Here is a 26,634-nt window from a genome sequence, read left to right on the forward strand (position 1 = left end):
AGGCTTCCCCCACGGTCTTGGGATGAGGAAGTGGCTGCCTGACTGGCTTTGCCGTGGTTGATGAGTTGAACTAATAGCAGCTGGTTGCAGGCCCTGTCCTGCCCTGGGTCCCAAGACCTGCCATGAGAGAACGTCAAGGATTCCCTTCATTCATTCACTCACATATTTGCTGAACACCTACTATGTGCCTGACCCTGGGCTAGATGCTGGAGGGACAATGGTAGACAAGATAGAGAAAGCTTAGCGCCTAGTGGAGTGAATCAACCTTCTACATCCCACAAAGGAACAGGTAGTTAGAAAGTGTGGTAAGTGCTGAGAAGGAAATCACAGTGTGCTAAGGGACTGTGAGACAGGACCTGATTTAGCCTCGGGGCTAAGGAAAGGCCGGGTGGAAGGGGCATCCAGGTTGAGAAACAGCTCCTCAGAAGGCCCTCTGCCAAGAGCAATCTTGGCTTTTCTAGAAAACAAAGGCATCCCGTGTGCCCAGAGCTAAGTGAACAAGAATGTGAGAGGCACAGAGGAAGCCTAGAAGGTAGAGCAGGGCCTGAAGCAAGCAACATTCAGCCTCAATGTTGTGGGAAACCACTGAGTTTTAAGCCAAGATGTGACATAACCTGATTTATGGTTTTAGAAGTGTTTTTCATTCACAAAGGGAAAAGGCTGCAAGCGCTTAATTTTGTCTTGACAGTTTGGGAACTAAATCAAGAAAGCATGCAGCTATCAAAACTGTCAGATCAGGGGTCACTGGGTGAGTGACCGAGGCTGCATTTCTTTTAAAGTGACATTCTATAAATGTATGCCCTCTCAAACTGGGTCAAAGGTCTGATCGCCTCAGGTGTAGTGACAGCTCTGCTGAAGAAATCACTTCTTTGGAGAACGAATTTGATTCTAAAAACCTCAAACCAAAACACAAGTAGCTTAAACCATCAGTGTAAGTTTCCACCGCCGTCTGCAAAGCAGATGTGAGTTTTGCAGTGGGCTACCCTCAAGTTACGCTGGGAGTCAGAGGCAACGAGCGGGGAGAGGAAGCATTGGTGTTTGGGCAAAATGGATCGAGTTTATTTTCTCTTTTTCCCCTTTTGTCAATAATGAAAGCAAGTCAAGTCTACTGTCCCTTAGCGTCACCTCAGATAAGCGGAGAGGGGTGTCGGAGCAAGGTAGACAGATATTCCACGAGGCATTGGACCACGGAAGAACTGCTAATTTCAGTCTTGGTTTTCTTAGTAAATAATGCAAAACCCCAAGCACTTCCAGTAAGTGGACGTCTTGCTGGCCCACCTTATGTGTCTGAAAGAGGCTCTGTGCTATTCACAAAGGAAAACTAGTTTAAATTTGGGAGTTTCAGATAAGTTGGAATTAATGTGCAGATTAACTTTATTGCTAATGAATAACCCATGACTGATTTCAAGTTCACTGCTTGCCCACTGTTCAGAGCAGCACAATTTCCGAACCACTACATTTATATTCTGAAAGAATTTCTTTCTAAAACATGAGAAACTGTCTTAATTCAATAGCTTTAAGATAAAGCAAGTTAATGAAATCATTCAATGATGTTCTGGCATTTTTATTGCAATTCAAAACACTTCTTAGACCAGTGTTTTTTATCTCCTACCTTTTAGCAACTAAAATCATTGAGACACCTCTTTTGGGATGTGAGAATGAGAAAGATTGTAAAACCATTCTGGATTGCTGCTTAACTGGCCCTGGACAAGCTGGTTAGAGAATTTACCTGAGAAAGCTCTTCAGTACTAAATTCTGTTATAACTAGTAGCATTTCAACACTACTCTTATACTGAGGGGAAAGAAAAAGATTTAAAGACCACAGAAGAATTTTAATAGTCCCTTAAAGATTATGTTGAGTTTAATCGTAAATTATTGTGCCTCTGTCCTGTGTTCAGTGATGAAGCAAGAAAATAGCAGGGAGTTTTCAGAAGAGATATATACTCATAACTTATTTTGTTTCCCTTCTTTTCATCATTATTTTTGCCTTATTCAAGGAAATAAATTTTTTGAAAGTAGTATCTCTAACTTTCATAATAAACTAAAATTTCATAATAAACTAATGATCTAGTGTGTTTAGTGTTTGAAATACTTTTTCCCACAATCAATGTAAAAAGAAAAGTTTAAGGTCATTGCTTTTCATTACATTTATATTAAGAAGACCTTAGATGAAATCAAATAGCTTTTTGTGGACTCAACCAGTGCTGGTATATAATGTGATATTAATTTTGTTTTGTTTTGTTTGTTGTTGTTGCTGATTTGGAAGCCTCATCATATGAAATAAACTTGATTTTAAAAGACAACAAACCATCTGACAGCCTGAAAGGGGGGTGGGGCACAAGGAGATGACAGTTTGGGAATCAACCCATTTTATAGATTAGGAAATAGAGGCTTTTATATATGAAGTTGCCCAAGAGAATACACCTAGTCAGAGGCAGAGTTGAACCCAGAACTCAGGTCTCTGACTCCTGGTCCAAGACTCCATGCATTCTAGAACCTTCAAGGATGGCCTAAATTGTAACTTTGAATATATTAGCATTAGTGTGATCTTTCTACTTTTCTATTAATGTGACTGAAGACTTGTGTATTTAAATTTATAATTGGCATTAAAATATTGAAATATCGGTAAGACAGTGGAGCATACTTTTCGCGTTATTTTTGTTTCCTAATCCTGTTTATAGTTTGAACAGATTGCAAAACACAGTTGTCCACTAGAGGTCACCTTTCTTCAAGATGAGGGTCAGTTCCCTTCTCTATTATCTGAATCTGTTTTAAATCAACCACCACCTGGGAGAAATGAACAGCCTTTCTTGTGGTCGGGGAGGGATTCCATGTATTTATTGCTTTAGCTAAATGCACTTGTAGGGAAGGCTGTCGGCGAGGGTGAAGGGGAGGTGTGCTCCTGTCTTCCCTTCCCTTCATACACACACACACTCACATGCGTACACCACACACACACACACACACACACTTTGTGCTAGACAGACTAACTTATTTTTCTTTGGAAAGTCTTGTGTTAGCCCTGGCAGGTTTACACAACCTTTTACATTTTCTGCCACTGTTCTCTCTGACTCCAAAGTCAGAGACTAAATGGAGACTAAAAGAAATCGTCCTTAAACATTGGCACAATTTGGGATGAAACCATGTAGACTTCACCCAAATTTATCTATGAGTCAGTTACTATTTTTCTGCAGCGTGTGAATTTCAGTCAGAGTTGGCCAGAAAGTACTATGGGGAGAGGACTAGGACTGTGTCCAATAAACAAGCACTTTGGCAGATTCTGTTGAAATACACACCATCTCATTATTCTCGAGGGAGAGGCAGGCAGCGGCTCTCGCACTGCCTGATGCATCAGGTTTCTGACTGCGTCTGTAGAAACCCAGGGCTGCAGGACGTATTTTTAGAGGCTCATTTGCACCTATTATATGAACTGCTAAACACCTCAACCCCCAAAAAATCAAATTGGAAATTAAAGAGTTCTAAGATGTGAAAAGAATTCAGAGCAGATACAAATGAGATCGTGAGGCTCTGGGCTTTTGGAGAAGGGTTGTCCTGTAAAGCCAAGGTGAGAAGAATATAACAACATTTCAGCCCAAATTGTAGGCATCCATTCCCTCATATCTATGCAAAGGATTTCTCTTCATCCCCTTTTCTGACATCAGCACATTAATTTATCCTGCCAGGTTAAGTAGTCTTTTACAGTCCTCAAAATTGAACTTATAAATGTGTCATTGACCATGACGGTGGTGGCTCTGCACTGGTCTTGCTGAAAATTCGTGCCTGTGCATGTCCGGACGGGAAAAATGACCTGGGCCGTGCAAGAGGCCCCACTGGGTTTAGTGGCAGGTCAGGGTCAGGCACATGTGTTTGGCACATTCTGTCAACAAGCCTGCTGGGTGGACTGTGCAATCACAAGCAAATGCCCAATGCAGCAACTGAGGAGGAGGTCTGGTTCCAGACTGGTGACCTATTGTCAGTCTGGGGACTCTTGTCTTTTCTTGTCTTGTTTATAATAAGAAATATGAGCAGTTGCTGTATGTTGTTAGTAAATCAATTTTGAAAAAAATTTCTTACTACTTTGCTTTCAAGCTTCTGGATTTGTTTAATGAAGAATTTCCAGAGATTGCAGCATAAGCTATTATAAAGGACTCTTACCACATTGAACCACTTATCTGTGTGAAACAGGATTCTCTTGGTGTGGCACAAACAAAATAAAGAAATAAATGTAAAAATACAGTTAGAAGAAGACTGTAACTGACTTCTATAAATTCTGTTTTCAACTGTTTGTGTATGACAAACCAGCCTCATGTTCCCAGTGAGGGATTTAGTAAGTAAATAGTATCAGTTTGAACTAAAAATCGTTTTATTTTGATTTAAAACACTTTTGATTGTCTTGTATATTAGTTTTCATTTGAAAAACATCTAATACTTGAAGAAAAGAAAAAATGACAATCATTGATTCCCACTAACAATTTGCTCGGGAAACTATCTTTGAGTAACGGAACTGATAAACACAGGTGTGACCAATGTCAAAATTGTCAAAACTGAGTGAATTAGTTGACGTACTTAATTTGTAAGACTCTCGGGTAAGTTTCTCATAATTATAAGGATAAAAAATCACAGCCTATTTTTCTCCTCTTTCTTCATTTCTGGGGCTCAGAGTGTGAGGGGACAAGTTGTGGGAATATGCCGATACCAAGCATCCTTTTCGGTGGGAATGACCTTGAGGCAATAGTGGCCTCCGAATCCACCACAGGCACTCCTCCAAGAAGTCTCAGACCAAATTAAGATGCGCAAATCACAGTTCATCAAGGAAGTTTAAAACGCATATCAAGATGCACAGGAAAGAGATGGGATGAGCTGACATGCTTAGTGTGATACTGTGGTTTGGTCTTCGTTCCTGTTTCTGGCACAGAGCTCCTAAATTCTAAAACCCTTGGAATTCCTAAGTGGTGAGAGTGATAAAGGCATCTCTTGTTATGTTATTAAAGTGACATTTGAACCTCATCACCTCTGGATGGGGACTGGTTACCTGGAGAGCCAACCGGGGGATTAGAAAGTTGGAACTTTCAGTCCCATCTCCCTGACTTAAGAGACGGGGCTAGAGGTTGAATCAGTCACCAATGGCCTGTGATTTAATCAATCGTGCCTGTGAAATGAAGCCTTCAGAAAAATCCAAAAAGGACAGGGTTTGAAGAGCTTCCAGGTTGGTGAGCACGAGGAGGTCTGGGGAGGGTGAGGTGCAGGGGAAGAGCGCACGGAAGCTCTGCGCCCTTTCCCCACACCCTGCCCTGTGCATCTCTCCCGATGTTCCGGAGTCACATACTTTTCTAATAAACCAATAATCTAGTAAGTAAAATGTGTCTCTGAGTTCTGTGAGCCACTCTAGCAAATTAATTGAAACCATAGAGGAGTTGGTTGGAACCTCCCATCTATCGCCTGCTGGTCAGAAGCACAGGTAACAACCTGGACTTCTGATCGGCATCAGAAGTGGGGAGCGATCTTGTGGGACTGAGCCCTTAATCTGTGAGATCTGACACTTATCTCCAGGTAGATGATGTCAGAACTGAGTTGAATTGTAGGACACCCAGCTGGTATCCAAGAATTGCTGGTTATGGAGAAAAATGCCACCGCACCCCACCCCCGCCACGAATTGGAATTGGTCACAGAATCATACTTTTAGGACGTGGTACAGGGATGTAAAGACAGCACCACCTGAGTCTTAGGTTGTGCAGTATTTACACGCCCAGCCTTTCTGCCACAGCCATCTTCCTGGTTGATGGTATGGTTGCAAACCAGAGTTGAGGCTTTAGAAAGGAGGCCCAACTGGACAGAAGGTGTCTGCCAATGACACACAACTTGCTTTACCAGAGACGCGGGGGCAAGGCCCTCAGGCTTCCTCTGTAGCCTGCCCCCTCACCTGATGAGCAGCTATGAAATTGTATTTTTTGGCCAGAGGACACATGGGGCCAGAATGGGTGTCACCAAAGAACAGTCAATGTACAATCTAATGACTGTTGAGTGCCTCAGGATTATTTAGATGTGTCATGAATATTAGATGCTTCTTTAGTCTTTCCATCTCTTTCTTTGCTCAGCGCACACATGCTTGACCTAGGTCCCACACATCCGGGTTACTAACTTACTTTTCCATACTGGAATCCCACCTCAAGAATTCTGCCTCAGCATCTAAATCTAACACATCTTGCGCATTTCACCTGCGTCTGACAAGCTCCTGTACGTAACACGTCTTGTAAGTTTCATCTGTCCCATTTGTTTTTCTTGTTCTTCTATAGGATGAATTGAACGTTCTCAAGTAATGCAGCAACATCCCCTACAAAATCTCTTGGAATAGCTTCCCCCACACCAGTCTGCCTCTCTGATGCCATTTTAGCCCGCCTCCCCACCCTTGCCATCTTCACCACCCCTGCTCCTTCAAGGACCCAATCAGCCATCTGTGCTCCTGCACCTTTCCCCATCTCCACTGCGACCTCCTCTTTGCTCAGCATCTCTTTGCAGTCTCACCCTCCGTATCTTCAGTTCCAAGGCTGAATGGAGCCCTCTCTCATGATCCTGATCTAACTATTCTAGGACCTGGCTCTTTTAGTTATTTTCCACCTACCGTCGTCAGTTCCTTCCTCGCTGGCTCTTTCCCTGACGCCCACATAGATGTTTGGATCTCCTCTGTCTTAAAGATCAGCCACAGCAACCACCTCTGATTCTATTATACACTCACACTACCACCCTAATGCTCTAATTTATCACAACCTTCGTTTCAAACTGCTCTCTACTCAGTCCCCCAGCTTCCTAACCACTTATAACCTGGCTTCCACCCCTAACACATTAGTCCTGAAATTATTTTGAGGGAAACTGATGACCTCAGAATCGTCAACACTAATGACTTCTGGCTGTGTTTCCCCTTCTACCTGTTGGTCTTTCCTGCTTCCCTGCAGTGTTCAAAGCCATCGAGGTCTGTCAGCCTCCGCTCTCTCCCCTTGACCCTTCACTGTGTTGGTTTTTGTTCTCCTCTCACCTTGTGCCCACACCCCCTTTGCTTCCTCTTGCCCTCCAAATGCTGGCTTTCACATGAGGGGACTGGATTAGTTTTCTATTGCTGCTATAAAAGATTACCCCAACCCAGTGACTTAAATCAATACAAATATATTATCTCACAGCTCTGGAGGTCGGAAGTCCCTAATGAATCTCAGTGGACTAAAATCAAGGTGTCGGCAGGGCTGTAATCCTTCTGGGGGCTCTTGGAAATCTACTTCCTTGCCTCTTCCATCTTCTGGGGCCTCCCACACGCTTGGGCTTGTGATCCCTCCTCTGTTGTCAAAGCCAGCAACCTCGGGCTGAGTCTTTCTCACACTGTCATCTCTGGTTCTTCCTCTGCTGCCTCCTCTTCTTACCTGTGCTAACTTTGGGCCCACCTGGTTAAGCCAGAATAATGTCCTCCTCTCAGGGTCCGCTGATTAGCAAGCTCCATCCCCCTCCCTTCCAGGGGGCTGATGCGCCCACCACATCATTGGGGGCGTAGGGGGTGGGTGTTATTGCACCCACCACGGTGATGTCTTTGCTTTCTCATTCATTCTTCCTCTACACTCTGTCCCTTCCTCCAGTCCACTTCTGCAGCTTCAACTGTCCTCTCCCTGCAAAAGACCCCCACATTCTATCTGTCAGCCTGACTTCTCATTTTGAGCTCCAGTTGCCTCCCGCACCTTCAACTTAAAACTTTATGATGAAGAACAAAAGCCCTCCTTACTGCAAGCCAACCCCTCAGAACTAGCTTCTCCTTCTAACGTCCCTGTTTCTTTTCACAGCACCAAGCTTACTCCAACAGTGGTCTCGAAACCCCATGAATCCTTGTCCTGTCCGCTCCCTCAGGTTGCTCGCTTCGATGCCTGCCGTCAGTTCATTTCTCACAGTCTCATGGGCTGCATCCTTCTGTCTTTAACTTCCCATCCCCACTGTCACCACCATCCTTCAGTCCTCTCTTTATTCCTTGGACTGTTGTTATTGCCTTTCAATAAAATAGGGCAAAAAAATCCATTTATGTTTCTTGTCTGTGCCCCTAGGAGCTGTTTTACATGTTTTTCTCATTTTATCCTGTCATCAACCCCATAAACCCAGAATTAACATCCTTAGTTTAAAGATGAGGAAACTGAGGCGAGAGCAATGAGATAACTTTCTGCAGGTCAAAATCATTTATTCATTCATGCAAAAATATTGAGAGCCTGTTATATGCCAGGTATTATTTCAAATGTTGAGGATAATAGCCCTGAATAAACCAACCAAGATCCAAGTTCTAAGGAAATTTACATTAATCTAGAAATAGAAAAGACAGACCTTCCAAATGAACAAGATTATCGCAGTCTCCTGGCTAAGAGTTCTCGTGCTCTCCTGAATTCCTAGTGAGCAAACAACAAAATCTCTTTGGTGGTACTTCACTCGTTCATCATTGTATACAGTCATTTTATGCCTTATTTCCCTTACCAAACTCCATGGGAGCAGAGACACTTCTACACATGGCAACTAACTGGAACTTGTTTCAACTACAAGGTTGTAAGAGTCAAGGGAGACGTCGGGGAAAGTACTTTGTAAACTGTAAAGCCATTTCCTAAGGTTTGCTGTCATTGGTGGTACTGACTGTGATGCTCTCTGGGCCAGTCATTCAAGGACCCAGTTCCCCTTGATGTGCACAGGATTAATTTCCCTCACAAGTCCCTTCCATCCACTGTCCAGTAAAGAAGCACAATGTAAAGCTTATAAAATGTCTGTCTACTTTCCACAAATTCCTAAGGAAAAGCTTAAAAGTTACTGCTTAAGACCCTGACTTCCTTGCTCATCCCCCCCCCCATTAACTTCATTTTTAACCCCAACATTTCATTACAAACTTTTTCAAACTGAAAGCTTTTTAGGTGAATATGCATTTAGGCACCATCCAGATTCTACAGCTACTGTTCTACTAAACTTGCTTTCTCACAGCTTTTCATCACACCATCCCCCCATCCATTCATCAGTTCACCTCATTTGTTTGATGCGTTTCAAAGTAAGTTGCAGACATCACTAAGCCTCTGCCTAGATACTTCAACCGCATATCATTAACTAGAGTCCATAATTTGTTAACCAGATCTTTTTTATTCTTTTGAGGTAAATTTTATATACAATGGAATGCACAAATCCTAAAAGTGTTATTCAGTGAGTTTTGACCAGTGTATACTCTGTGTAATCCAAACTCTTACCACGTCATATAGTTTGTGCCAGAAAGCTCTCTATGCCCTTCCCAGGTCAGTCCCTGATCCCAGTAAGTCACTTGGGAAATCATATGCTCAGATGACCTGCAGATGTGACTTTTTACCACTATATTTACTGTCCAATAAAAAAGCCACCCTCATTCTGTTGCTATTTTAAATTTTTATTTATTTTAATCTTTTTTCAGCTTTATTGAGTGATAATTGACAAAATTCGTATATATTTAAAATGTACAATGTGATGGTTTCATATAAATATACATTGTGAAGTGGTGACCACAGTCAAGCTAATTAGCATTCATTATTTCACATAGTTACCTTTTTTCTTTTCACCCTCCCACCCCCTCCCCCTGTCAACCACCTGTTTGTTCTCTGTGTCTATGAGTCTGTTTCTGTTTTGTTATGTTTGTCCATTTGTTTTGTTTTTTAGATTCCACATACAAGTGAAATCATACAGTATTTGTCTTTGTCTGACCTATTTCACTTAACATAATACCCTCTAGGTCTGTCCATGTTGTCACAAATGAAAAGATTGCCTTCTTTTTTATGACTGAGAAATATATATATATATATTTCATATATATATATATGCCACATCTTCTTTATCCATCAGTCTACAGATGAACACTTGTGTTGCTTTCATATCTTGGTTACTGTAAATAATGCTGCAATGAACATAGGGTGCATAAATCTTTTTGAATTATTGTTTTTGTTTTCTTGGGAATAATGCCCAGAAGTTGAATGGCTGATTTTTTTTTTTTTTTTTTTTGAGGAACCTCCAGACTGTTTTCCATCATGGTTGCACCAGTTTACATCACCACCAACAGTGCCCAAGGATTTCCTTTCCTCCACATCCTCTCCAACACTTGTTGTCCATTGTCTTTTTGGTGATAGCCATTTGGATAAAGTGTGAACTGATAGCTCATTGTGGTTTTGATTTATATTTCCTGGATGCTAAGTGATGCTGAGCATCTTTTCATGTGTCTGTTGGCCATCTTCATTCTGTTGCCATCAAATGAAGAAATACTTTTCTAGATTTAGAGATGTAATAGTTTGCATGGTGGCAGAAACAGGAACTTAATGAGGAAATACTCCAATTCCTTTTCTTTTTAAACATATCTTGGATTTAGATTTAGGTAGAACCACTCTGTAACCCCACTCTTACCTTATGATAGATTTTGATTTCAAGGCCAGCCTACATTGGCTAGTTAAAAAGAGGTTTATTTCTCCAAGTCTGGTGGCCCTCATGTAGGATTTTTTAATATGAGTATACAAGGTGAGAGGCTAGAAAATCTGGAGGGTTTTTTTCTTCTTCTTACTTTGATGCCTTTTTGCTGCTGTTGGAGGATTTGTGTTCTTGGGCACATCACGACTTTCTTAGACCTCAGTTTCCATGTCTGGAAAACAACAGTGTATCTCTTGAGGTCCCATCTCATTCTGAAACCCACTACTTTTTATGGGAAGGGAAGTTGTGAAGACCTGAGAAGCAAAAAGAATCTCTCTGCTACACAGACATACTTAAACAGTTCATCAATATTTTTTAGTCCAAAAATAACAAATGTTTCTGTAGCCTGGTAAGTTATTCCAGTTTAAATGTTCTTGGAACAGCTGGTTTCTGTTTAAAGTTTTCTGTTTAAATTATAACACAAAGTCCTTTCAGATGAATGACTATAAAGGGAAGCTGGCTTGATACATTTCTTTTTGTTTTGTTTTGTTTATATCGCTTGAGAAGGTTTTTTGACAGGATTTGGGATACAATTGTCAGATGTCTGTTACCCCCAGAGCCACCTCTGAGTCATTTCCACTATTTATGGACTAGCAACTGTGAAGAGTGGGATCATGTTTAGGCTTCTTCTTCTTCTTCTTCTTTTTTTAATAACACATGATAAATGTCTTTAGGAGCTTATGTAATATATCCCAGAGCCTTCAGTTTTCAGAAGAGAACAGAGTCCAGGAAGTGACTTTTTAGGCCTTGTCCAGCTTGAAAGCATGTTCCTGAGTCTTAAGGTCATAGATTGTCAAAGTTGTAACTTGAGCAAAATTTTAACAGCCTTTAAAGTAAAGCTGTTTTGTCTTGAAAAGTTGGGATTGTGCCTTCTAGATAAGGTCCAAGATCTCCATTTCATCTTATTTGCTACCTCACAAAAGCAACTTTTACTTTGGCTGACTTTTTTCTCCCTTGCACATACTTAGGATTCCAGAGCCTTCATCTGGGCGGCTGTATAGCAGGGCGCTCCCCACAGACGTCTCTCTGCCTGTCTCTGTGCTGTATGGATTGCTCAACCTCCCAGGAGGGATGGAGTTTGGGCTCGAGGTGTGTTGCATGTTGTTTCCCCTCCCTGAAACGTTTCTATCCTCTTTTCTTCATCTCTTTAAGAAGACTCATAATCTAGCGGTAGGGTAATAGCTCAGTGGTGGAGTGCATGCTTAGCATGCACCAGGTCCTGGGTTTAATTCCACTAAAAAAAAAAAAAGAAAAAGAAGAAGACTCATAATCTAGCTCAGGCTTCTGCTTCGTTCACAAAGCTTTCGTTGTGCCACCTGCCAACAAACAGGCCTAAAAAGTCTTGTACATGTTAAGTGGCCCAGCGCCCTCTATGCTCAAGGAGAAGGCCTGTGAGCTTTGCCGGGTGCATGTCCAGAGTGCTTTTCCTTTGAATCTGATGGGCTGGTGCTGAAATGTGAGTCTGTGGCATCGTCAGCTGGGCCATCCCTGCCACCTTTCCACTCTCCTGACCAGGAAGCTGCAGCCTGGCTTGTGAGTGTGTCTCAGGAGTTGAACTCAGGTAGCGTACTTTTCTCCTGTCAGAACCTCAAATCGCAAAGATTAAGAATTTTTCAAAAAATCCATTTGTCTCTTTCCCCAAGCAACAGAGTTGTTGTTATAAAATTAAAAATAGATCACCAAATAGTCCTACACAAACTCTCAGCATTCCTTAAGATAGAGCTCAAAAGAAAACCTGTCAAACATGTTGGCTTCATTCCTCAGGCAAAAAGTACTTGTTTTTCTCTATCAGTAGCATAATGAAGACTTTGCAGTTATTAGTAAGAGTTTTTAAGAAGCTAAATAGATGTAGATATATTAAAATAGCTTAAAAATAATGTCTCTATTGAATTTTTTCAAATTTGATGGTTTAAATTTAGTCAAGATTTTATTGAGTACCATTTATGTGCTCAGGGCTATTTTATTAAGAAACAACAAGGTGGGGGGAGGGGTATAGCTCAGTGGTAGAGTGCCTGCTTAGCGTGCCCAAGGTCATGGGTTCAATTCCCAGTACCTCCATTAAAATAAATAAATAGAATAAATAAAAACCTAATTACCTCCTCCCCCTCAAAAAAATGACTGATTAAAAAAGAAAAAGAAAAGAAAGAAACAACAAAATGAGTTGCCTATGGCAATTGAAGAACATAGATAAGGAAATTTTATTGTGTGTGTGTTTTTTTTAAGTTTCCTGTCATTAAATTAGCTTCAAAAATTTACAGGCCTGGGGGAGGGTATAGCTCAGTGGTAGAGGATGTGTTTAGCATGCATGAGGTCCTGGGTTTAATCCCCAGTACCTCTATTAAAAAATAAATAAATAAATAAATAAAAATTAGTAAACCTAATTACCTCCCCTCAAAAATTTAAAAATTAATAACTAATAAATAAAAATTAATAAATAAAAAAATTTTTCAATTTACAGGTCTAATTTTTCCCCTTTATATATCCTAAAATCCTAGAATAGCCCTGAAGTATTTCAGAAGTTGGCTCCCCTTTTTCCCAGAGACAGGTATGATCCAACCTGTGTTTCCTTTGATTACTATCTGCAAGTCCAGAATCCTTTCATTACTGTCTTTTAGGTGAAAAAGGCTATCTCTAAGAGCACATGTGCTATATTGGATGTGGCTATATATTCAAGTCACAGCATTGGGTAATGTATATATATATGGCCTTATTTTCAAAAAAAAACTTGCAGTTTAGTTTCATTTTCGTGAAATGAATGAATTATATACTAACTTTGATACTTTAATAAACTTTATCACCCCCCAAAATTATAGGAGTAATCATTTCATCTTATTTCTGTTTGACTTAAAAAGCAGATAAGAGCCAAAAATAAGTAGGAAAGCAAAAGAATTAACAAAATTATATTGTTTAAAAGAATGAAGACCCCTCCCTTTAGCTATGAAGTTGACAAACACTTCAAACACTCAGCACAGAGAACATCCCTTCAGTGTCCGTATTCAGAAAGGATTGTTTTCTCTTTCTCATGTTAAAAGTTCTGACATGATCCGCAGGGCCTCTCTTTCTGTAAGCACCATGCAAGCAGCATCTGTGGGCAGGAAGGATGATGCCGGAGGTTAGAAATACTCAGCTGCAACATTGATTTGTTTCTGTCTGTTTCTCTCTCTCCCTCGCTGGCCTTTTTCCCTTTAATGAGGACTAGAATGTTTCCACATCAGTTAACTGCCTTCATAAAGCACCAGAAGGTCACACCAGCCCCAGACTGATCCTTTTCTTTGTGCCTATAATATAATTGGCTGATTGTGCCAGTGATGAGCGCGCCCCCTCCCCCAGCCCAGTCCTAGCTCCATGTTTGTAAGCCTCACTGCTGGTTTCCGAGGAGAGCAGCTCGGCTCGCTGCGCGCTTCCCGGCACAGGCAGTGCCACTGCGCAGGTTGATCAGCGAAACAGCATCCATTTTAATCTGCGGGGAGCCCCTGCCTTCCCAGGGCGTTCTCTCCGCCAGTGGATGTTCTGCGCTTTCCCTCCGCAGCCTCGCTGAGCAGTCCTGCTTTGGGGTCTGCGCCCTAGGATGCACTGAGATGGTACATCAGGAGAACTGTTCGTATCAGGTAAGATTTAAAGACTGATTTGAGAGGCCGGCATCCTGTGGGAGAGGAGGCCTTCCTCTTCCAAAGCAGCAGGTTGCCTCTTTCCGGATTTTCAAGGGATTTTGCCATCTTCCACTCCTGGCCTACATCGCATACAGTACCTGAATTGTAATTAGATTTTCTGGGGAGTAATGGGGCAGAAAACACTGCTTCTTTGGCCTTTAAAGCATATGTGAAATCCACTGAGGTGATCTGCGCTTTGCACATTCTGTATGTCTGAGCAAAGAAGAGGAACTGCTTTGAACTGTAATTGAATTTAAGGGACTTTGGAGAAGGAAAATCTGGTCAGAATTTCACATAGATAATATTGAAAAATATGATTTTTGCTCACTGCAAAGGGCATGAGTGCCTTCACATCCAGTTTTTAAGATTGTCTTTAAGGAAATTATGTAAATAGGAAGTAATAATTGATGACCTGAGAGATTTTCAAAAATCAGCTGGCATGCACTTGACGTTTTAAAGTTGCACTTGTATGTCTTTCCAAACTTATTTTTACTAGTATGTTGTTTCAAATGGCCAGTAAATAAGAATTAAGGTACCAATACGCATAAAAAAAACTCGAAACAGAAAAATTTTAGGAAGATATATTCATCTGTGTGCTCATTTGCTATCTATCTGGAGTTTTGAGTTAAACACTTAGATGATTTCAAAAGGCCAATTCTGGAGTATTAATAAGTCCTTCCTGTGACTGAGACTGTAGAGGCAACATTGAAAGTATCCTCGTTGTAAACAGACAACGAGAATGTTCTCAAACAAACTGCTCTTTGCAGCAGTAAGCAGGGCTAGTCCAAGCCCTGCATAGTTAATGTCAGGGTATTACTCAACTGACCGAGTTTAGAAGCTCTAAGGGACCGTTTCTCTAATTTAACAATGCCTCTTCCTTGTGTGAGGTAGGTTACCTGAGACCAGCAGGTGTTTCTTCTAAGATCGGATTTCACAGTGGTAAATGTATGCAGGTACATCTCACAAGACTCAAGGCAATCGTTTCTCAGCAAAGTGTGCTGAGAAAATATATTTGTATACTTTTTTCTCTGCTTAATCATTGGAATGTTGTCATTGTAGGCTTGTCTTATAGTATTTTCACTTTATGGCATATTTAGGTCCTTAGATCCTAGGTATCAGATATATGCTTCATGGAAATTTTTTCCATGAGAAAGGGGGCATGATGCTGAGGAAACAGCCAAAACTTGACTTACACAGAATACAGAGTTGGGGAGTGGAGAGCTGAGCCTACTTATGGCATGGCTCCAGGTGATTAAATTACTATAATAATTAAAATCCTTTTTCTGCTCACCTTTCAGAGAAGCTATGTGATGTAATTTTTGAAAGGCAAGATACTGTAAGATTATTCCCTATATCTTTTCATTAGTTTGAACATGGAATCACTGGTGTTACAAGTCAAAAATTGGTCCAATAGCAGCAATTTCATCTGAAGAGGAGGGATTTTGTTAGCCCCCTGCTTCCAGAGGAAGACAGATTAATTTTATTTTACATGAACTGCAACATATAACACTGTCAATGTGTGTTCAATAGTTTTAAGATATTTATTGCTTATTTTCACAATAAAATTAAATGCATTAGGCAGATAATAATGGGCAATAGATTCTGCATCTTCATGGGGTTTTATAGACCTATCTTCCTGGGTCTGTCCTTTTAAAATGCTCTCCCTTTATTCATAACTCAGCCAAAGCAAGAACATTAAAGGACTGAAGCCAAGTCTCAATCCTACTTAGAACCTTAGTTTTAGAACCCACCTGGCACCATGTGCCTTTGGACTCAAAGTTCTTGGCTTGATTTTATCATGGTCACTGGTGATATCGACAGTGTGTTTGTTGTCTTTCAGAAACTTCCCCTTTTCTTATATATATATATATATATATTTACTCTTAAGGACGATAATGCAATGGTAAAGCAAATTCCTGGGTTAGTGTTTTAGTGAGTAGAAGGAATTTATTTGTAGGAGTGATTCCTTTCCCGCATAAATGTAAACCAAGGTCTCTTAGTGGCGAGTCCATGAATGGGGCTTCAGAGGCTATCCCCCTCAAACGTATTTGCCCGTTTTGGAGCACCTGCCTGGATGCATGTTACTATTACCGTTGTCGTCATCATCATCATCATCATCATCATTAGAGCAATAACGTCCTCTAACTGGTGCTGCTCCTGCCCTTGCCCCCATTCTGTAGTCTGTTTTCAACACAGTATCCAGAATAGTCTTTTAAGACCTAAGTCAGAGCCTGTCATCATCTCAAAATTCTCCTCCTCGGAGAAAAAAGCCCACGTCCTCCTGAGGCTCTCAGGACCTTACGTTTCCTCGCCCCTGACTCCTCACAAACTCCTCTCCCACGTGTCCCCTTCACCTTCCCACCCCCACCCTCATTCCCCCCTCTTCCCGTGCCGGCCTGGCCCTGCACATGCTGCCCCTCCTGCCCAGCGTGTGTGTCCCTCAGGGCCCCCCGTGTAGGGTTGCAGATTTAGCAGACAGTCTGCAGTGTTTGGGACATGCTTATACTACAAAAATTGTTCTCTGTTTATCTGGAATTCACATTCCCCTGGGCATCCTGTATTTGTCCTGTCCGCAACCCCCATGGCTTACTCACTGGCTTTTCAGATCTTTGCTCAAATGTCACCTTCTTGTGTAGGCCTTCTCTGGACTTACTATGTCAACTTCCAACTCCCCAGTTCCATCCCAATATTTCTATGACACTCCCTAATTTATTTTTGTAGTTGGCACTCATCACCACCAATCAGACAACATAATGTATTCGTTTATTTTCCATCTCCCTCATTCCATGGACGCTCGCCAAGGGCAGGGGTTTTTATGTTTGTGTCCCTCTGCTCTCCCAGTGCTAGGAACAAGCTCTCAAACAATATGAATGGCTATGCCTACTGTATATAAAACAGACTAAGAAGAAAAGCACTGTGAATGTACTAGAGCATTGTGCTTTCTTACATTTTGATGGCCATTGGGGTGACTTTCAATCCCCCTCCCTCCCAGCCCCCCACCATTAGCCTGCACTGGTTTCATTGTCTGTGGGTCAGATTATCCCCTATTGTCACTTTTCTCATCTGTGAAATGGGATTTTTTCCTGGTTAACATACTGGTGTGAGAGTTGGCAGGTCCTTTCTGCATCTTTCCGCCTGAACAAGTCAGTCACCATGAATTAGGAGCCACCTTCTCCTGATACACATAACGGGCTCAGTGAAGACTGTCAAGCAGCCCAGGGAAGCCATGCATCACTTCACCTCCCAATTATTTATTGCTAATATACGGACATATACTTGATTCCCATAGACTGCCTTTCCAAATAGGTGACTGTTTTGAAAAAGGGTTTCGCTGCTTCCAAGGGCTAGGTGGATGGATGCAGGATGAGGTGGATGGATGCACTGTGTTTGTCTTTTAACATATGTTTTATTTATTTATTGTTATTAATTTTGGGGGAGAGTTAATTAGGTTTATTTATCCATTTATTAATTATTATTATTTTAATGGAGGTACGAGGGATTGAACCCAGGACCTTGCTCATGCTAAGCGCTGCACTCTACCACTGAGCTATACCCTCCCCACTAATTTACAGTGTTGTGTCAATTTCTGGTCTACCGTGCTTTGAACAGCCTAATCCAAGCAGGGATGATCAGAGAGAAATTCTCTGGCAGAATTTCTCATGGTGGTTTTGCTTTTAAAGGTTCTCACATCGTCAGCCTCTTCATGTGCTTCTCTCCCTTCCAGGATTTACATTAGCACAGAGGCTACTGAGGCGTATGTTGTCATTTTCAGTCGTAGCCGTGTTAAAAGATAGAGCTATCGACCTCCATTTTCCAGCCTTGGGAGGAAGCCAATCTCTTCAGGAAAGAGCCTTGCCCACAGCTTCAGGCCTGGCAGCCTTCAAGAGGCCAGATCCTTCTAAACGGTCTCTGATAGAAAGCTTTGAAATATTGTTAACTTGAAAGCACAAGCTTAGGTCAGAGGTCCATTTTGTAAAAACTCCCAAATATTTTCTCCTCTTTCCCTACAGTTGGTTTTGGGGATTAGTGCGTCTATCAAAACAATGACATGCTTTCATCCCTGTCTTGCCATGGCTTAAATTCCCTCATGACCACCTCCGACATAGAGCCCACCCCTCACATTCTTAGCTACTGTGGGAATGGAGGCTTAGAAGGGAAAAGGTAAAATGATACGAAGATGGCTCTCATCTTTTTCCTCCCTCGGGATCATAAAGAGACTCTTCTCCAAACACACACCTGGGCCTGAGGAAGCGCAATAGAAATCTTTAATGCTCCCCCATTTTCTTTAGGATAAATTTCAGACCCCTTTGCATGACATTCAAGGCCTAACCATGATCTGAACCCTGGGCAGAAACACACCTCCCTCCAAACCCTGCACTCCTGCACCTACGTTGCCATCAGTCCACTTTCTTTGCGGTGATGCCTCAGCCTGGGTGGTCTGCCACCCATACACCTGCTTCTACCTGTTGCAAGCTGATGCACCTTAAGGCTCAAATGCCACCTCATTCTGGAAACTTTCTCCTTCTCAGTGCACTTTGTTTTTACTTTTGTAAGATCCCATTTACAGCTAGTGACGTCTAAGTCCGTATCCCCCATTAGACAACAGGCTTCCTGAGGGCAAAGGCACAGTTTTCATTTCCAGCCCTACACACAGAGTATGTGTTCAATAAATAGGTGTTGGACTGAATTGCATTTTTTGCAGCTGGTGCTGTCATGAGTCCCCAGGATCAGGGTTTTGCATCCTAACAGCAGAGAGAAGCTCCAACGCATGCACTGCAGCAGGGGGTTGGTGAAGCTGACTCGCGACTCCTGGTACCTGGCTTATGAGCCTGTTGGCCATTTGCCAGCATCCCACATGCCAAGATGGGGGACAAGGAGCAAGGAACAAAAGGAAAGAGACAGACATCCCACCCTTCCCAGAGACAGTGCATTAAGAACGGGCCTCCACACCTACCCCTCCTTCACCAAGAGAAGATTCCCGAGATGACCCTCCTGATCATCCCCAAGCACTTTTTCAAGGTATCTGTGGTCAGTGGAGGCGGGTTCGCATCCTCAAGCCGCCTTTCTTAATAGATTGAATTTTGCAAAGTTTTCACAATCTTTTTACCATAGAGGGGGATCATCTTACTGCCTCCTGAAATACCAAATATTTCTTGGGCAAAATGTTTCAGCCTAGTTGAAGTGTCACATCCAGCACATAAAACAAAAGATGTCCTATGTTGCTCTCAAGTGCTAAAGCTCAAGAGTATATCAATTTAAGTAGCACATCAAGATGCTTTAGAAGTTCTTGCTGGAGAAAGTAGTAAACCGGTCTTCATGCTCAGATTGCGGTGGGTTACTTAATGGTTAACAAAGGAAAGGAAATACAGTCTGTCCCTCTTGACACCAAGCCACGTGAGGGCTCATTTCCCAACCCCCTCTTCCTGTGAATGAGAAAACAAGGTATCAAATTTGACTTCATTTAAGATTCCACTCAATTTAAGCCTGGTTTCATCCACAGCAGGGAAAAAAATATATTGACCTAATGGAAAGGGAAATTTCATAGCATTTTAGTGCATTATTTGATACAGCCTTTGAAATCTAAGCTCAATGAAAAGTAAATAAATAAACTATAAGTTCAATGATGCTATTTTTCTGTCTTGTTCTATAGATTTTTATTTGATTGAGAACTTTGCTCCCCATAGTTAATAGTATTGACGAATAATTTTTGTCTTCATTCTTTTGCCTGGTTCGGGTGTAGCTGTGTTTTGCCCTGTTGAGACACTGTGTTTTTCTGAGGCAGTAGTAATGTATCTATCACCTTTAAAATTAAGAAAATAATTCTGGATATAAACTTATCTCCACTTGTTTTTAGTCAGTATATCTGAAAATCTAACATATGTTTTATCACAAAAGGAACACAGTGATCTGTCTAAATGTGGGAAAAAATCATTTCAACAAGGCTTCAGTTAAGGGCCTGATCGGAAATAGAAATTTAGTACAAGTGCATTGCTCCTATTTAAAGTAGCACTGGGGCCTCAAACATCATGATTTAGACATCAAGCGATTTTTAAGAAATGAATATGCAATGCATATTTTAAGCCAAAAGCTTAGTATTTTTCTAGGAAAGTGGGTGGAGATGGGGGATGGGAAGAAAATGGGAACATTGCTATGGTGCATATCAGTGCATCCATGATTTTTGGAAAATAGAGACCCCGCTTTCACAGACACACAGGCACAATCTTAGGTAACTAAGATTTCACGTGCAGAAGCTCAACACTAATAGCGCCATATCCTACTGTTTATTTATATTCTCTATACCAAGGGAAAATTTGAAATCTTGGTGTACTTAGTATTCCCCTGTGCGCTATCTAGAAGCATCAGAAATTACCAAGCTTCCTGAAATAGAAAGTACTTTGACGAAATTGCTTGAATTCAGAAGAAAATAACCATCAAAAGACCTAGTGACAATCAGTGTATGTAGGAGGGCCGCTAATGGGAAGAGAATTCTAAGAACAAAGGGAAACATGATGAGAGCATTACTGTTGGTCCCCCCCACCCCCGGAAGCTGTGCTGCCGTCGTCCAGGTGACCACAGCCGAGTGTCTTACGCTCAGGCTTTCAGCTGGATAAGAAGATTGATGTCTCTGGCCCTCAGTTTTTCTGATATGGGTAAACCACTGGCATTCAATCTACTCCCAACACATTCAACCTCCTCCACTCCACACTCCCAATGTCATTATTTTAACTTTTTAAACCTACACTGAAAAGTCCAGTGCAAAATCACATGCAGATTTTCATGGTTTATCTAGCTATCAGACTACCTTATTTGAAAAGCAAAGCAAATTTAGAGAAACATTGCACGGAAGGGGAAAAGTCATTTTTTGGAAAGATATAAACCAGGTGTCAGTTTGTATAGCACGTGGAATTTGGATGTTAGGGCATAAGGAAGGGCGGTGGGAGGCTAAAGGGTTAATCAGGATGAAGTAGAGTTTCCATTGATGAATAGGAAAATCTTTTGACAATGCGTAAGTGATTTCTCAGTAATGGGGTCGGTGTTCTCAGAGTCAATAATTTCCACCAGTGGCCGATAATGATCATTTAAAAGCATTAGCTCACGTGACCAGTGCGCCTTGACAGGCAACTGAAGCTCTCCGTTCTAGTCCTTGAATTTCAGGGCAGGGGGGCGAGAAGAGGCCCTTTCAACCTCTGATATTGTAAGTGGCTATGTGTACATTTTCTAAGGGGAATCATTAGTATCTGGGTCCATGTTTTGCCAGCACAGTTCGTTTTAGAGAGGACAGCAGGAGAGGAAGGAACCAGAGGAAATTCTCTGTAGGGAGAAAGAGTGGCTGTTATCCCCCTGTTTGCATAGCTACTGCAAAACCGCCAAACACGGTCAGCTCAAGCCTTCCGAGGTGGTGTTTTGTTTTGTTTTTTCCCATTCCTGTGTTCATTTGGCCCTCATGGAAGTGAAATTGATTAGTGTTGATCCCAAGCACCTAAAGCCAGGATCTTGCCATCATGCCTAGAAATATGATCTAAAATAGAAGGATAATGACTTATAATGAATTTTTTTCAAGATCTAGAGCTGTGCTCCTAAAATTTTAAGTGCACTCAAAAATCTTAGAGTTCTTTTAAAAGTGCATTTTCTGATTCAGCCGGTCTGGGGTGGGACCTGAGAGTTTGCATTTCCAGTAAGCTCCCGGGTGATGTGGATACTCTGGTCGGAGGACACACTTTGAGAGGGAAAGCTCTAGAAGACATCAAAGGTCAGTCCACGTGGTAGGGAAATATCAGATATTTTAAGCCAGAACAAACCATCCAGATAGTGGTGGTACAGCGCCTTCTGGATAGGGTCTGTGCTGTGAGCCTGTGTGCCAAGCACTTCTTTAGGGAGGGTGCAAAGTGAATCCACCACCACTGGGGTCCAAGGTTCAGGAGATGTTCTACTGCTTGCCCCTGTATAGTACTTATTAGGGAGTCACTTATGCCAAGAAAAGCTGTAGAAGGTAGAGTGGGGGAGTGGTCTTTATTTCTTTCTTAGTACTAGTCCTTGTTGCTATTGTATGGCTGAGAAATTTCTATCTCGGATTTTGAGATGCCCTTCTGCAAAGGGTACTAGCTTATTAATGTATGTGCTTATATGTATAGATGTATGTATGTGGCCAATATATTATTAGTGTATTTCAAGTAACTGGATTATGTGTATGCAGATGCATAATTAATAGTGAGAGTTCAGTAATTTTAACTGTCTATTTCAGACAACCCTGCTAAAGTCAAAAGATGTCAGCAATTAGGATTATAGTTTTACGTATTTTACTAGGTCTTATAATATCTAAATTTGTATAATTGCATCCATGTTAGCTGTTGATTGTAGGTAGAATACTAACCCCGGTAAGAGGGTGAAATTCCTCAAATTCGTGGTAGGCCCCCTCCTTCAACCCGAGCAGACTCATTTTTACCTTTTGAATGTATGTGGTTTCCAGAGAAGATTTGGGTTGAAAAGCACTCTTATGAGCTATTCATGTTTCCTTCTGGGGGCAGCACTCCGAGGAAAGATTATAAGCAACACATACCTTTCTCCTCTGTTCACATATTTATTCAACAGCTCTTCATCGTCCACTTAACGTGTAGAAGGCAGTGTCTAGATGCTGTAGAGAAAACGAGCTGAATAAACACAAATTTCTGTCCCCTTTGAGAAAGGCTAGCAACCCTAACGGTGTTGGAAAGAAACCATTGTGGCTCTGAAAACAACAAGGTAAACTCGAAAGGAGAATTCACTATGCAGTGTGCTAGGTCATGACCATCAGTGAAGGAGCTTTTGTTTCCTATCTTGAGATCTGACCATCAGGGGATAGCGGTGGTACACACTGCTGTTCCAGGTGTGTGATTTAGGAAGTCAAATCCATATGTGGTATTGCTGTATGAGACCTGCCGGAATTCACTCTGTATTAAATCCTGATTTTTAAAAACTATGCTTGATGATTTAGCTGGGTACAATTGTTTCTTACTGGGGCAGCCAGTAGGAGGCGGTCTAGCATGCCTGTTGAGAACGTGGGCCACAGACGCAGAGGGCCCATGATCAAATTCTGGCCTGGCCATCAGCAAGCGACTGCGTCAGTGGCGAGTAGATATCCTCACTGGGCTCTCACTCCACTATAAAATGCAACTGATAATAATATCTACCTCAGAGCGGTTCTGTGAGGGGCAAAGGCATATGTAAGAGGCATGTGTAAAGTGCCTTCAAAGCAGAGCATCCTTTATTTTAACCACAAAACCTTAGCTTTGGAGAATTCTTCAGTGTAGGGAACACCCACCCTGGGGGAGCACTTGGTGGCCAGCACGGCCTTACAGGCCACGGTGTACTGGGCTTCATACGTGCAGATGGTGGGACCCTCGTCCAGAGTGAGGGTCCTGGGGTCTGGCTGAGAGTAAGACAAGGGAGATCTCTGCTAGGGAGAAGCTTTGCATGAAGGCAAGTGTGGCTCAGGAGATGCAACTTGTCATCATATTGTCTGACAGAAGTGCAGGTCATTCCCTCAGGGTGTCTGAGGCAGGGAGACGGCGGTGGGGTGAAGGGAGGCCTTGGATCTGGGTCAGGGGCTGCAGAAGAAGGCATTTGCTTTATTGATGTACAGCTGCCGTGAACTACATTGAGACCCAGTTATGCCACAAGTCTTCTACAAATTGATTTTTTTTCTTAATTTGTGGAGAGAAGTAGCAGACAGCTGAATGTGACCATGTCAGCAGAGGTTCAGATGCCAATTTATGATACAGTAGGAGTTGAGGATTAACAGATACACATTACTATATATAATATAGACAAACAAGGACCTACTGTACAGCACGGAGAACTATATTCGATTTCTTGTAATAATATGTAATGGAAAAGAATCTGAAAGGTATATACATATCTGTATGTACATGTATAACTGAATCGCTTTGCTGTACGCCTGAAACTAACACTGTAAATCAACTACACATCAATAAAAACAACTAAAAAGAAAAAAACTCTTAACAGTGTTGAGGTTGGTGAAGAAATCACATTGGGAAGCCTGTCGACTGGTACATTCGCTGCTTTCTATCTGAGCGTGTCAGAGCATAAGATTGTGCTGCTAAATGGGGCCTTGGCCTTTCAGTTCTTCTTTGGCCCATTTCTCCTGCAAACAGTGACTTTCAAAAAAAAAAAGTACTGGATATAGAGTTCACAGCCACAGTAGTTCCCTAACGAGGAGTGTGCGTTTGCGTGTGGACTTCTGTTTGTCTGCTTCTTGCATCAAAACATCCTCCAGCTGTGGGCCTTTTCCTCCTCTGTATGTAAAGCCAGTAAACAAAACCCAAAGCCATGGGAAAAGCGTAGACAGAGCAGCAGAAAGGAACGTCCTCTTTTGTGAAAAAGCCCGCCACTGGCGGAATTTTAAAGAAAAGTTGATGGATCTTTTTCTCTCGCCTATATTAATAGAACAAAGTGCCGATCCTGGGGCAGTGGGTCCTTCTCTGTGTTGGAAATAAATTTCATTCTTGTTCTAGGGTTTTTCCCTGAAGATGAGACTCTTACATCTGATTTTAAGAAATGATTGGTTATGGGAAAAGGCAGGCGGGTGGGGTGGGCAAAGCAAGCATCTGTCTTACAGGTTAGCTTTTAAATTATACTGTTTAGTTTTGTCATGGGATACACCCGGCTTTTAACTCACCAGTGAAGTCTGTGAGGCTGGGCTTTTGCATCTATTTTTATCCCGTACACTCTACCCTGGTTCAGAATAAGGTTGCTGGATTCCTCGCAGAACTCCTGTCCACACTCAGCCCTGGACGGGGGAGTTGGGAAGTTGAATCAGCTTTTTCTTGATTGGGGGTCGGAAAGGTACTGGGGAGAGGAACTTGGGGAGAGGAATCTAGACAAGATCAAAGGTGACAGCAGACGTGGGAAGGCTGGACTCTCCACCAGCCGAGTGTCAGAGCAGAGGGAGCCTCAGAGGACAGCAGCCGCCCCTGTGCCAGAGCACAGGACAGACGGGGAGGCCAGGCGGGGCGGTGTCTCTGGGACAGAGGGGGCCAAGGTCACCGCACGGCCAGACACAGACTCTTAGCTGGCTCTCCATGGCAGCATGAGCGGCCACCAGGGTTCTGGACAACTTCAGCCTATCAGGATTCATGGGAGGTTATTTCTTAAGTGAAATTCTAAAGAGTTAAAGGATGAATTTGGACAGTGATGGAATGGATGACATCATCAGTCAAGAATCCCCATTGGATATGGAGGGGAATTATAAAAAGGTAAGGGGAGAGAGCTCTTTTGTTTGTAAACAATCGGACCATTTTTCTAACGGGGAGAAAGATCACCCTTGAGGAGTGGCCAAATTCCACACTCAGTGGCCCTTGCCGTAATATATTCAGGAAAGCTGAATGCACAGAATCAAATGCATTGAGCTGGGACAGTTCTTTCTACTTTCCCCAGCTTGTATTCATTAATATATTATAGCAGTAACTGGAAGACACATGCTATTATTCTGAAGTTGAAAAAAAAAATCTGTGATGCAGTAGTTTGTAAGCAGGCTTTTTATGTAAAGGAATAGTTTTAAAATTATTGACATGTTGACAGCTTACCTGCAAGAAACAATTACTAGCATGTGTAATCTATCTAAGTTTGACCTTATGAAAAATACAAAGTTTTACTAAGAGAAGTGTGAAATTTTAAAAAAATTGTTACCATGTCTGCTAATTCTTTGCTTGCCTTTTTATTTGGGAAAGTCAGTAAATATATTTTTGGTATGTTTTATATGGTCATTGTCTGGTAATAACAGGCCCAAGAAAAAATAACTTTAGTTACATGGGTGAGGTCGTGAGATTAAACTACGAGTATATGCTTGTCTGTCCACAGAAGGCTAAACACTACGTCCACCCACCTTATTATTTTCCATAAGTCAAGTGTGGGTCACAACACAGCACAGTATGAAGAATTAGGGCCCTTCCATCATGGACTGGAAAGAAAGACCTCTTTTCTCTCAGAGGCCAATATCCTAAAACAGTAAAACCTGCTCCTAAAATTTTAATTTGATCAAATATGTCACTAACTTTTTTCCCCCTAGATTGAGATGGAAACTTCTATTTTGATAGCGCTTTAAGAATAATAATGTAAAATATGGCAGTTTAGATCTTATAGCCATAATTATGTGTGAGTATGGGGGCTGTTTTAAGTATATACTTTCTTAGAGCAATTTGCAATAGTTTTTGTTCTTTCTCCAGAAGCTGACATTTAAATATGGTTTGAGTGACCTGCCACGTTGCTCTGCATGCTTTTTGTCCCTTGTGATCCCTGAGAAGGAAGTGAGGGCCCAAGGGGATTAGTGCTCAGAGTCCTGAAATCCTAACACCTCTCCGATGTCCCCTCCTGCTGGAAGTGTGTGTACAAAAGATACTTGGGACCCTCAGTAATCAGAGTCCGTCACTTACCCCGCCCAGTAGAACAAGTGCACGGTTCTCATCCCGCCTCTTTCTTCAGTGCCCAAGGCTGGTCACGGTTTTCCTTGTCACAG

The 26,634-nt window shown here is 42.0% G+C and overlaps 1 protein-coding gene and 1 long non-coding RNA gene across 9 annotated transcripts in view; one reads left to right on the forward strand and one right to left on the reverse strand.

Annotated features, from left to right (window-relative positions):
* SCHIP1 (schwannomin interacting protein 1) overlaps positions 1-26,634 on the forward strand; it is a 141,067-nt gene that overhangs the window by 76,057 nt on the left and 38,376 nt on the right. Inside the window, exon 1 of one of the 7 annotated variants that reach the window (XM_031450010.2) lies at positions 13,847-14,081. The exons of 5 other annotated variants lie outside the window; for them this stretch is intronic. In XM_031450010.2, coding sequence (XP_031305870.1) covers positions 14,052-14,081 — 30 coding nt within the window. In that variant the 5' untranslated portion in view covers positions 13,847-14,051. Of the gene's footprint in view, positions 1-13,846; positions 14,082-24,829; positions 25,376-26,634 lie in introns of those variants that run through there. One more of the 7 variants, XM_031450001.2, reaches the window with a different exon arrangement.
* Positions 11,645-26,613, reverse strand: LOC105094276 (uncharacterized). 2 transcript variants are annotated; one of them, XR_010383359.1, is made up of 3 exons: positions 26,552-26,613; positions 22,681-22,755; positions 11,645-11,707 (listed from the first exon to the last, which is right to left on the reverse strand). It is a non-coding gene; the product is annotated as an uncharacterized LOC105094276 (long non-coding RNA). The 2 variants fall into 2 exon arrangements; XR_837639.3 differs by lacking the exon at positions 11,645-11,707 and adding an exon at positions 13,387-13,558.

Source organism: Camelus dromedarius, chromosome 2 (genome assembly GCF_036321535.1).
Source record: "Camelus dromedarius isolate mCamDro1 chromosome 2, mCamDro1.pat, whole genome shotgun sequence".
NCBI classification, from domain to species: Eukaryota; Metazoa; Chordata; class Mammalia; order Artiodactyla; family Camelidae; genus Camelus; species Camelus dromedarius.